The 12508-nt window shown below is 43.9% G+C and overlaps 1 protein-coding gene across 2 annotated transcripts in view; it reads right to left on the minus strand.

The window, feature by feature from the left end:
- Positions 1-459: 459 nt before the first annotated feature.
- Positions 460-12508, minus strand: part of SUGCT (succinyl-CoA:glutarate-CoA transferase) — a 1486943-nt gene continuing 1474894 nt past the window's right edge. Inside the window, exon 14 of one of the 2 annotated variants that reach the window (XM_068236374.1) lies at positions 460-756. In XM_068236374.1, the coding sequence (XP_068092475.1) occupies positions 593-756 (164 nt within the window). In that variant the 3' untranslated portion in view covers positions 460-592. Of the gene's footprint in view, positions 757-7777; positions 7847-12508 lie in introns of those variants that run through there. The other variant, XM_068236376.1, reaches the window with a different exon arrangement.

The raw sequence follows: 12508 nt of genomic DNA on the forward strand, positions 1-12508 counted from the left end.
TTTTAATTTTCCTGTTTATTCTGTTTTAGTGCATTCCTTGCCTGATTCTTATATGCTCTGTATTCAACAATCATATAATATTCAATGAAAGTCCAATATTCCTGACCAATTTATGTTTTAAAAACTTCAACATGACATTAAAAAAAAACTATCAGATGTGGCAAGGGGACAACACCGGGATATAAACCTGGGCTGTTTATTACAACAGCAATTAGAAGTTTATTCATCTTCCCTGGCATTATAATTATTTCCAGATTTAGGGTCTAAAAGCCGCGCAACTTTTTCACAAGCCTTTAGACCCTAAAAATAACAAATAAAAACATACCACAGAAAGATCTGCAGCATCTCCTGTATATATAACTCACTCAGGCACGGATTATGGTTCTGAGCTGCGGATTTCCGTCCCAAGCCTTACTCGGGATTACAGCTAAGGAGGAAAATAAAAAAGGAATTACAGTATATGTTTTAATTAATCTTTTATTTGTCAAAAAATACATTTAAAGCATGTACTTTATAAAACATGGTAAAGATTGCCACTAAATTATTGTTCAAATAGTTTAAAATTATGAAAAGATTCTATTCTGTTGTGTTATCAGTTGACCACATTTTGAGATACTGTCTTGGTTTGTATGAGATCAGCAATGTAGTCATCATCATATCCCAGTACTTTTTTCAAAACTTCAACAGTGTGTTGGCCTAAAACAGGAGGTGGTTTAGGACTTGATATGTTGAATTTGCTGAACCTTACAGCAGGACCTGGAATATAAAATAGAAAAAAGATCAGCTCCTCATCAAAAAAAATTCTGGAAAGTATGGAAAGTACTGAGATGCTAGTGTTATTATTATTATTATTTTTTTTTATGAAAATACAAATTTACAGAAATCTTAATATTTTTCTTTTTGTTTGCATAGATATTTTTGTCTTTTGTTTCCTAGAGGAACAGCACCAGAAATAACAATGCTCCTTTTGAAACAGGGTTTTCTTAGGTCAGCTCAATCCATATTTACTTGAGATCCCATACCTGCTAACCCATTAAATTAGCAAGTGGTCCTTCGGATACTTTCTCCATTTCTTAGTAGTGCTTTATCCAGAGCTTATACATAAATTATCATCATTATTATTATGATTATTATTATTATTATGTATTCATATAATGCAGACATTCACTTCAGAGTACATACCCGTGTTTCCCCGATAATAAGACACTGTCTTATATTCATTTTAGCCCCAAATAATGTGGTAGGTATTATCTTTGGGGAGGGCTTACAATTTTGTTCCACAGTGGCAGCTCCCAGCCCAGTAGAGGAGAGGAAGCGCACAGGTTTAAAATTAACCAACAATTTAAAGATATCAATAGTCTTTTGGCTGTGGTGTAGTCCCTATTGTTTTATTGTCCATGGGGTTTTCTATAAAGGCTAGTTTCTAGGATGTTTTGTTGTTACCATGTGCATTAGTAAACTAATTATATTACTTGAGGATCACAGGCTTACTGGTACTCCGGTACTCCTGGTACTCCGGTTTCCTCCCACATCCCCAAAAAACATACAGATAAGTTAATTGGCTCATCCCTAAATTGGTCCTAGACTACAGTACTTACACTACATAATACAAACATATGATAATAGTAGGGATTAGATTGTGAGCTCCTTTGAGGGACAGTTAGTGACAAGACAATATATATATATATATATATATATACTGTACAGCGTTGCATAATATATCGGCGCTATATAAATACTAAATAATAATAAAAATAATAATAAGTCTGAGGTAAAAAGTATGTCAAATTCCCACCAAAATGACTTCATTCAGTAAACTAAACCCCCTGAGGTATCATTCGATGGGTGCATTGATAATTATGGCTGTATAGATTATTGGTGAAACTTGATGGAATATAAGACAATAAAATGAAAAATGCATTTTTTATTTTGTTGTCATACATTCCCTCAAATTTCACCAATAATCTATACAGCCAAAATTATAAATGCACCCATCGAATGATACCTCAGGGGGTTTAGTTTACTTAACCTTCCTGGCGGTAAGCCCGAACTGAGTTCGGGCTATGCCGCCGGAAGGCACCGCTCAGGCCCCGCTGGGCCGATTTGCATAATTTTTTTTTTGCTGCACGCAGCTAGCACTTTGCTAGCTGCGTGCAGTGCCCGATCGCCGCCGCTACCCGCCGATCCGCCGCAATTCCTCTCGCCGCGGCCGCCCCCCCCCCCCCAGACCCCGTGCGCTGCCTGGCCAATCAGTGCCAGGCAGCGCTATGGGGCAGATCGGAGTCCCCTCTGACGTCACGACGTCGATGACGTCGGTGACGTCATCCCGCCCGTCGCCATGGCGACGGGGGAAGCCCTCCAGGAGATCCCGTTCTTTGAACGGGATCTCCGGATCTCCGATCGCCGGCGGCGATCGGAGGGGCTTGGGGGATGCCGCTGAGCAGCGGCTATCATGTAGCGAGACTTTGTCTCGCTACATGAAAAAAAAAAAAAAAATTAAAAAAAAAAGATTTGCTGCCCCCTGGCGATTTTTTTGCAAACCGCCAGGAGGGTTAATGAAGTCATTTTGGCAGGAATTTGACAGACTTTTTACCTCATACGTCATTGTGAGCGGCCTATGCTGGAACATATAAGCATGTGATTTATGCTCTCTGAAAGCTCAATTATAGACAACATTTTCTGGATACTGCTTTTAACTATAAAAACAATGTAGACCCACATATCTGATATCATTTTATTCGGAAGGAGTTACTGAATCATTGTTGGGGTGAGTTTTTACTACACTCCAAAGTAGGTCTGTGAAAAAGCAGAATAACTGACATATCTCAATAAAAAAATTATTTTTTTTATTGAGATATGTCAGTTCTTGTGCTTTTTCACAGACATACTTTGGAGTGTAGTAGAAATTTGCCCTGAAAATGATTCAGCAACTCCTTCCAAATACCGTATTTCGCGCCGTATAAGACGCTCCGGAATATAAGACGCACCTAGGTTTAGGGGGCAAAAAACAAGGAAAAAAAAGAAATATACTAAACCTGGTGCGTCCATGTTCCAGGAGCGTCTTGTTGATGTTCTCCCCCAATTGGTGTCGTACTGTGTCCCCTTCTGTCCCAAGTGTGTGTACTACTGTCCCCAGTATGTCAGTGTGTGTCCTGCTGTCCCCAGTATGTCCCCTGCTGCCCCCAGTAAGTCCCTAATGTGTGTTCTGCTGTCCCCAGTATGTCCCCTGCTGCCCCCAGTAAGTGTGTGCTCTGCAGTCCCCAGTATGTCTCCAGTGTGTCTCTGGTATATACCCTGCTGTCCCCAGTATGTCCCTAGTGTGTCTTGCTGTCCCAGGAATGTTCACTGCTGTCCCTATAGTGTATGTCCTGCTGTCCTCAGGTGTTCCCTGTATGTCCCCAGTACGTGTCCTGCTGTCTTCATTATGTCCCTAGTGTGTGTCATTCTGTCCCTAGGTGTCCCCATTTTGCCTACCGTGTGGTCCGCAAACACCCGCTGCCGCTTGTGACTATGTTCCCCCTGGGTGGTCCACAACTGCCGCGTATATGTCCGCAAACACCCGCTGCTTGTGTACATGTCCCCCCTCTGTGGTCCGCAACTGCCCGCTTTTGCCCTCACATGTGTCGCCGCTGTCCCCCTGTGTAAATAGCTGGACCCCGCTCATCTTACCTAAGTCAGTGCCTTCTGCGGGGATCGGAGACCCGCTTGTACCATCACTTGTGTCGCCGCTGTCCCCCGGTGTAAATAACTGGACCGCGCTCATCTTACCTAAGTCAGTGCCTTCTGCGGGGATCGGAGACCTGGCTTCACTTCCGCACTTCCACTCTAGTAATTGCTTCTGCTGCGTCATCAGCAGAAGCCTTCACTAGGGGGAGCCGCGTGTGTGAAGCCAGGTCTCCGATCCCCGCAGAAGGCACTGACTTAGGTAAGATGAGCGCGGTCCAGTTATTTACACCGGGGGACAGCGGCGACACAAGTGATGGTACAAGCGGGTCTCCGATCCCCGCAGAAGGCACTGACTTAGGTAAGATGAGCGGGGTCCAGCTATTTACACAGGGGGACAGCGGCGACACATGTGAGGGCAAAAGCGGGCAGTTGCGGACCACAGAGGGGGGACATGTACACAAGCAGCGGGTGTTTGCGGACATATACGCGGCAGTTGTGGACCACCCAGGGGGAACATAGTCACAAGCGGCGGCGGGTGTTTGCGGACCACACGGGGAGCAATGAGCACACACGGGGCAGTGCAGGGAATCCCCGACGTGGCGGCGGGTTGCGGTTTGGAAGTCGGGGATTCCCTGCCTTTGCCGTATAAGACGCAGGGACTTTTTCTCCCCATTTTTTGGGGAGAAAAAGTGCGTCTTATACGGCGGAAAATACGGTAAATCGATATCAGATATGTGTAGCTAGGCTATTTCTTTGATAAATCGCTATGAAAGAAGCACCATTTGACATTTTACAGAGCACTAATGTTAATGCTGGTATTGTTGCAGTATATAGCATTTTCTGTAAAGCTGTGAAGTAAAAATTCTGCCAAAATGATCCAATTCTGCAAACTATACTAACCAATGTTTCTGTTCACAGGTGGTTTTTTTTGTGGTATTTGATAGAATGTATGAGAACAAAAATAAAAATGTATGAGAACAAAAATAAAAATGGTGATTTTTTACAATTCAGCACACTGCAGCTTTAACAGTGTGCTGCACGGCCATACAACTTACCACCCAAATTAATCTTGCCTCCTTTCCTTGCCACCAACAGAGCTTTCTGTTGGTGACATCTGATTGCTGCAGCATTTTTTTAATTAATTGTATTCTGATTTTTTTTAAATAAATTTATTTTTTTTTCTTTTTATTTTCATCCCCGCCCCCCTAGATCCAATCACTGATCCCCTCTCATAGGCAACAGCCTATGAGAGGGGATAACATTGTGAGCCACTTGAGGGGACAGCTTTCTCACTAAGCTGTCCCCTGTACAGCACTACGCTAGATCACAGCGCTGTAAAACCAAAAGAAATGTTTTTTTCTTTATTTCTAACAGCCTGCCAGCCGCGATCGCAGGCCAGCAGGCTGATCTCACTCATCCGGGATACACGCGCATCGGCACATGCATTTCCCATTAATCTCAGCTCCCAGGACTTGACGCCAATTAGTCCCCCCATTCCCCACAATATTCTCTGGTGATCTAGTGGTCCCCCCATTCCACCACAGTAGTGGGGAGACCATTGGACCACCAGGGGATGGTCCAATGGTCTCCCCACCCCCAGACTATTCTCCCCCCATTCCTGACAGTATTGCTCAGTGGTGGATTACTGCTCCCCCGTCCCTCCACAGTTTTTCCTGGCGGTGGTCTTGTGATCCTTCATAGTATTCAAGGTGGTGGTCAGGGGCGTAGCAATAGGGGTTGCAGAGGTAGCGACCGCATCGGGGCCCTTGGGCCAGAGGGGCCCCAAAGGGCCCTCCCTCAACTACAGTAATTAGCTCTCTATTGGTCCTGTGCTCATAATATTCACTTCTATAGATACTTTGAATAGTGGTAATCATCAACAAACTGTTTCCTATCCCCTTCTTGCACCTCTGACACTGTGGTTTTCATTGGCAGGTTTTGGTGCGCCAAATCCATTGTTATGTATAGAGTGCTTAGGGGGCCCCAATGTAAAACTTGCATCGGGGCCCACAGCTCCTTAGCTACGCCACTGGTGGTGGTCTGGTGGTCCCACGGATGTGTTCCCCCCATATGCAGAGATCTGTACATAAGGAAGGGTCTATAATAGAAAAGTCACCTCATTCAAGCTCTAACCACTAGAGGTCTCATCTCTTTTCTGCAGCACCGGAAGTACCACCTGCTCTCTACTTCCTGAGCCTCAGATCATGGAAGCAGAGAGTGCACAATGCTGCAAAAACAGATGTGACCTCTAGTGGCTGGTAAGTCTCTACTGTAAACCCCCTACTACACATAACACTGCATATAGGGTGAAACTCTATACAACAGTACATGTTCTATTGCCCTGTTGGCAGCCATGCGACAGCAAAAGAGAGGAACGTACCCCAATGGAGCTTTGCCCAGAGCTATTTTATTTCACTTTTGCTAATGTTGCATTCAGGACAGAACTATATTCAAAAATAGGTGTGTGTAGAGTAGGTTTATAGCTGCTCATTATATATTCTAAGAACTTATATTTCTACCAGGAAAGTTCCACTTAAACTGGACACATAAATAACTTAATTGCAACACTAATGGAAAGTGTCAGCTTTTATAGTTGAATTTAAAGTGGAGGTTAATCTGACTAATGAAACTCAAAGTACTTCAAAGATTTTCAGAACCCTCACTAGGGATAAGAAGTTTGGTTGCAATCTGGAAGGCTGCTTATTGATTCAAAAGATTTGATTAAGGCACTGGCAAGCAAATAAACATATGTGATGTAATCCCAAACCTTGCAAAAGCAAAACTATTTCTTACTTAGATGCTAATATGGATTTCAGAAATTAAATTGGAGTAAAGTAGCTGGTGTCTCACCTCTTTCTGAACCCTGTTTGGATACTAGGTTAAGTGCTTTTTGACTTGCCACTGCTGCAGAAGAATAGCAGTATAGATAACATGAAACACAGTAGAAGGTCTGTCTTACTATTTCTGATGACATACTAATGCATGGTTGTGGAGAAACTAAAGAATAACCAGTAATGGATTCTGATGAAATTTGAATTCCAGTGATGGAGAGAGCAAGATGGATGAGGATGAAGCTAAATAAGCAGAAGCATAGGGTAAGGCTGTCTTCAAAACCTTATATGGCACAACTACTAAGAGTTTACACTTACAACATGACAATGTATGAGCTAATTTGGAAATTCCATAGCCTGACCGTGTGCAAGTGGACCAGAGACTCTGTATAACACCTAGTCAAATTGCTGCCTCACTTATGTATGTGAACTATTAAGAAAACTAACCAACAAACTGTGCAAAGTTCTGGTACACGAGCCATGATGAGGCCCTTGAACAAATCAAGAAATTTGTTTCTTGCCAACCAGTAATTTTGAGATACTTGGACTTAAATGAGGAAGAAATTGTGAGGTGTGGTGTTAGTGAAAAGGGACCAAAATCAAAATAATCAAAATTATTTTTGTGTATTGCAAAAATCCTCAAAGACAGCAAAGGATTTGCCCAAAATGAAAAATAATGTTTTACTATTGTTATCAGATGTTTGGTCAGTATGCACCTGATATACAGTATCTAATCACATGCTACTGATGAAAAGTATTTTAATTACACAATTAGAAAAAAGGAACTTAAATGTACATTAGAAATCCTGTCAAGAGCAGTACTGTCTAAAAATGAAATGGACTCAGATATGAAATATACTCTATGTGAAATGAAGAAACCATTCACAAAGAGACTCAACAGATTTTTGCTAAATACTTGAGAGTGGCCGATGCACATTTACAGACAATCCAGAAATTTAGAATCCTGAAGTCCTACAGTTTAAAAACAACTGACCTATGAGGATTGCCAGAGTAGAAGAAAAATGTTCCTATTCGCGTCAAAGACTACTGGGGTTTTAGAGGTGAAATAAACATTCAAAATGGAATTTTTTTACAAAGGTCACAGGGTTATTTTATCAAAAAGGGTGCGACCAGAAATCACAGCAGTTCATTCAAGTCATCTTGGCTGAGAGGTGTGTGTATACAAGGCTAAAAATATTCTCTTCTGGATCCAGAAATAAACCAGGCTACAAGGGACTAGCATGCTTCCAGTAAATATATCTGTGCAACAGGACAAAAGAGATGCTGATGACACACAAATGACCAACTTCACCCTGGAGCAAGGTGGGCATGGACTGGACTTATTTTCTCTACAAAAAAGCCAAGAGAGATTGCAAAGAGAAATGAAGAACAATACAGACTTAGTTGGGGAAACACACCAACAGAAGGTACAAGCAGTAGCCTAGAGCATTCATAGACTGATATGAAGAAGTAGGACCCTTTCTCCTGTCTCTCAAAGGGTACTGTTTTCACGAGAAGGAGTGATATAACATAATGAATGTGCAAAAATCTGAAATGTTTTATAACAAAGGAGTTTGGGAGCTTCCAGAGCGGTTCTGTGCTGTTCCTTACACTATAAAAGATGATGGACGTACAAAAGTAATAGGACTAATGGACAAAGTGCACAAACAGGATGAAAAGGCACCCATAAAAGGATAAAAATTTATTAAAAACAATAAAATAAAGTTTGAGGTGGCTTACCTCAATAAAGACAAATTCATATAAAAATGAACTTTAATAGCACTGGCCAGTGCTATTAAAGTTCATTTATATATCAATTTGTCTTCATCAGAAATGTGGTGATATGTGGTGCAGGTTCACATCCTAGCCAGGACACTAACTACATAAAAATAATACGATGTCCCTAGGTTTTAGTAAGTTTTTGCTTGTTCTTAGATTTTAGAAAACATATAACTTTTTTTCATCTGAGTTTTCTCCTAGGAGATAATTTTACATCTTTTCTTTCAACATTTTGCAAGTGAAAAAGTACCCACAAGTAGGTAAAAAAATACCATCACAATTATTTTGAGTATCTTCATGCTTGCTGGTGAGTTTGAAGGACATTTTATTGACCAGGGTGCTGGTAAGCAATAGTATAACCCGGTTTTGAATTACTATCACACTATGTCCATATCTTTGAACTATGAACTGCTACCTGCTGCCTAAGCTGTGCATAGTGATTGTGCTGGATGAGAATTTGTGCCATCATTAATGGAGAGACTGAGAAATGTATTGAGCGGTTAGTGAATTGAATGACAGCGCTTTGCTTTTTTAGTCTGCATTCAGGAATTGTGCTATACGCTATATTATGAACTTCTCCAGCCAGATGCTCTATAGCCTGTTGCTTTGCTGACATCAATAACTTTATTAGGCAGGCCTGCTTCACAAGAGCTCTAAGGGTAGAAGGCAGGGAGGTTTACCTGTGGTGGTTTCTCTCCCATGTCAGGGGTATTGCTTGTGGGTAGTGTTGGGGCTTGAATCCTGGGTCCTTTTATGGGGGGTTGCACTTCGGGGACATACACCGCATTGTCTTTTATAGATTATTTAGTAGTAAATTGATTTATACTTTTGTAATTATGGGTGTTTATACTTTTTTTTTCTTAATGAGCACATTTGCTTTTTTCTATGAAACTGATCAACCTATTGCAAAATACAAGATATTTCTATAAAGACTGGATGATAATTTTGCCTTCCACCTCTATTGCATTTCATCTCTTTGTCACTGGTAGAGATGTACTGAACGGTTCGCCGGCGAACGGTTTCAGGCGAACTTTGGGGGTTCGCGTTCGCCTGCACCAGACGAACTTTCGCGGAAGTTCGATTCGCCCTATAATGCACTATGAGGGTCAACTTTGACCCTCTGCATCACAGTCAGCAGGCACATTGTAGCCATTGAGGCTACACTAAGCCCTGGAGCCCCACCCCCCCCTTTATATAAGGCAGGCTGCGGCGGCCATTAGCCTCACTCGTGTGCCTGCTAGAGACAGACTAGGGACAGCTGCTGCAGACTTGTTCTTCTAGGGACAGATTAGTTAGGTTCTTGGCTGCTTAGCTTGCTCCTGGCTGATTGTTATTGCTTTTATAGCACCCCTCAATAGCTCTTTTCAGAGCTCATCCTGTACTTTTTTTTTCTGTGTGTCAAACTGACACTTTTGTTGCATGCACAGCCTTGCTAATTGATAGTGTGTGTGCCACTGCCAGCAGCCCAGCACATTCAGTGACTACCTGTGTGTGTGACAGGGAGCTGCACATTGTACTGCCCAGTACTGCATATACCCAGTACCTGTTGTGTTTACTTAACCCACCTCATCACTGCATAAACCTAGCTTTGTGTTGAGTGAACCCAGCTCACTGCATCTAACTACCTGCTGTGTTCAGTGAACCCACCTCACTGCATCTAAGTACCTTTACTGTTCAGTGAACCCGGCTCACTGCATCTAACTACCTGTTGTGTTGAGTGAACCCACCTCACTGCATCTAAGTACCTTTACTGTTCAGTGAACACAGCTCACTGCATCCTACTACCTGTTGTGTTCAGTGAACCCAGCTCACTGCATCTAAGTACCTTTATTGTTCAGTGAACCCAGCTCACTGCATCCAACTACCTGTTGTATTCAGTGAACCCACCTCACTGTATCTAAGTACCTTTACTGTTCAGTGAACCCAGTTCACTGCATCTAAGTACCTTTATTGTTCAGTGAACCCAGCTCACTGCATCTTACTACCTGTTGTATTCAGTGAACCCACCTCACTGCATCTAAGTACCTTTACTGTTCAGTGAACCCAGCTCACTGCATCTTACTACCTGTTGTATTCAGTGAATCCAGCTCACTGCATCTAAGTACCTTTACTGTTCAGTGAACCCAGCTCACTGCATCTAAGTACCTTTACTGTTCAGTGAACCCAGCTCACTGCATCTAAGTACCTTTACTGTTCAGTGAACCCAGCTCACTGCATCTTACTACCTGTTGTGTTGAGTAAACCCAGCTCACTGCATATACCTAGCATCCCCCCGAGATGGGCAAAATGGACAAACCAGGTAGAGGAAGAGGTAGAGGCAGACCCAGAGGAAGGCCACCAGGCACCGGCAGGTCTGTGCGAGGTGGTGTTGCTGTGATTTCGTGCGGACCTGGCCCAAAACACAGTGCTCAGAAGAAGGCACGTGCCATCACTTCCCAAGATCAGGACGTGCTTGACTATTTAACACAGAACACCCCATCTCCCGCAGCCACCAGCGCTACAACAAGTACCACATCTGCTACATTTGACACTTCGCAGGAGTTATTTGGTGGTGGTGGTGGTGGTGGTGGTGAAATCACTGATTCACACCCACTACTGCAACAACAAGAAGAAGGCGCAGGTACACCACCTCATACGTCTGAGTTAGGTGGCGATAGTATGGACGTAATGTGTGAAGAGGGGGATGATGAACCACCTGAAGTTGGTGGAGTTGAGGAGGTGTCTGAGGAAAGCGAAGCTGGCCAGGAGGATTATGATGACGATTATACGGATACCACATATGTTCCCGGTAGAGTAGATGACCATGGGGACAGTTCAGAGGAGGAGTCAGAGAGGAGTAGGAGAAGACGACTCCATGATAGAAGCAGAGGGAGCTCGTCCTCAGAAACAGCTGGGGGCAGTGTCCGGCGCCATGTATCGCCAGCTATGGCCAGCCAGCCAACATGCCCTTCAACGTCAGCTGCAGATGCCACCGTAGCGCCATCACCCCAGGGGGGCTCAGCGGTTTGGAAATTTTTTCACGTGTGTGTCTCAGATCGGAGCAAAGCCATCTGTTGTCTCTGCCAGCAAAAATTGAGCCGTGGAAAGGCCAACTCTTACGTAGGGACAAGTGCCTTACGAAGGCACCTGGAGAGAAGGCACAAACAGCTATGGCAAGAACACCTGAGGAAAATCAGCACCCCTCAAAAGACAAGCCACCCTCCTTCTCCTCTTCCTCCTTCAGGTGCATCGTCTTCATCCACTTTCTCCCTTGCACCTTCACAGCCACCCTCCTCCACACCGCCTCTTCCCTTCAGTGGTTCCTTCTCCTCTGCCCACAGCAGTACCCAGCTGTCCGTGAAGGAAGTATTTTGACCGTAAGAAGCAAATGTCTGCCAGTCACCCTCTTGCCCGGCGTCTGACAGCTGGCGTGGCGGAACTATTAGCTCGCCAGCCAGGGGCGTAGCAATAGGGGGTGCAGAGGTAGCGACCGCATCGGGGCCCTTGGGCCAGAGGGGCCCCGAAGGGCCCTCCCTCAACTACAGTATTAGCTCTCTATTGGTCCTATGCTCATAATAATCACTTCTATAGATACTTTGAGTAGTGGTAATCATTAACAAACTGTTCCCCATCCCCTTCTTACACCTCTGACACTGTAGTTGCCATTGGCAGGTTTTGGTGCACCGTATTAATTGCTATGTATAGAGTGCTTGGGGGGCCCCATTGTAAAACTTGCATCGGGGCCCAGAGCTCCTTAGCTACGCCACTGTCGCCAGCTATTACCATACAAGCTGGTTGTAACGATTGGTGTCAGCACGCAGAGAGAATCTGATTATTGGTGATCTGCAGTATCACCAAAAATGCAGATATATACCTGATTATTGATGATCTGCAGCATCACCGATAATACAGATATATTGCTAACCTCTGGACACCTATAGGTATGTGAGCGTTTGGTGTAACAGTAATACTTCGAGCAATGCACCAACAGTGCTGGACTACTGCTCGGGAAGGCACAGAACCCTTTCAGCAGCCTGAGGCTCTCCAAGGGGAGGAGTCAGGCTGGAGGTAGGAAGGACCAGGGAGTGAGTGACACCCGATGGTGGATGTCACTATCTGGTCTGGAGACTATCTCTTAAGGGGAGAGATAACTCTCGAGGTCGGGCACGCCTGGTCGGTAACACACTGACAGATAAAGTACAAAGACAGAAGGCTGATTCGGTATCCAAGGCAAGCAGGGTCTGGCAACGGTA

This window comes from Hyperolius riggenbachi, chromosome 5, assembly GCF_040937935.1.
Source record: "Hyperolius riggenbachi isolate aHypRig1 chromosome 5, aHypRig1.pri, whole genome shotgun sequence".
Classification (NCBI taxonomy): domain Eukaryota; kingdom Metazoa; phylum Chordata; class Amphibia; order Anura; family Hyperoliidae; genus Hyperolius; species Hyperolius riggenbachi.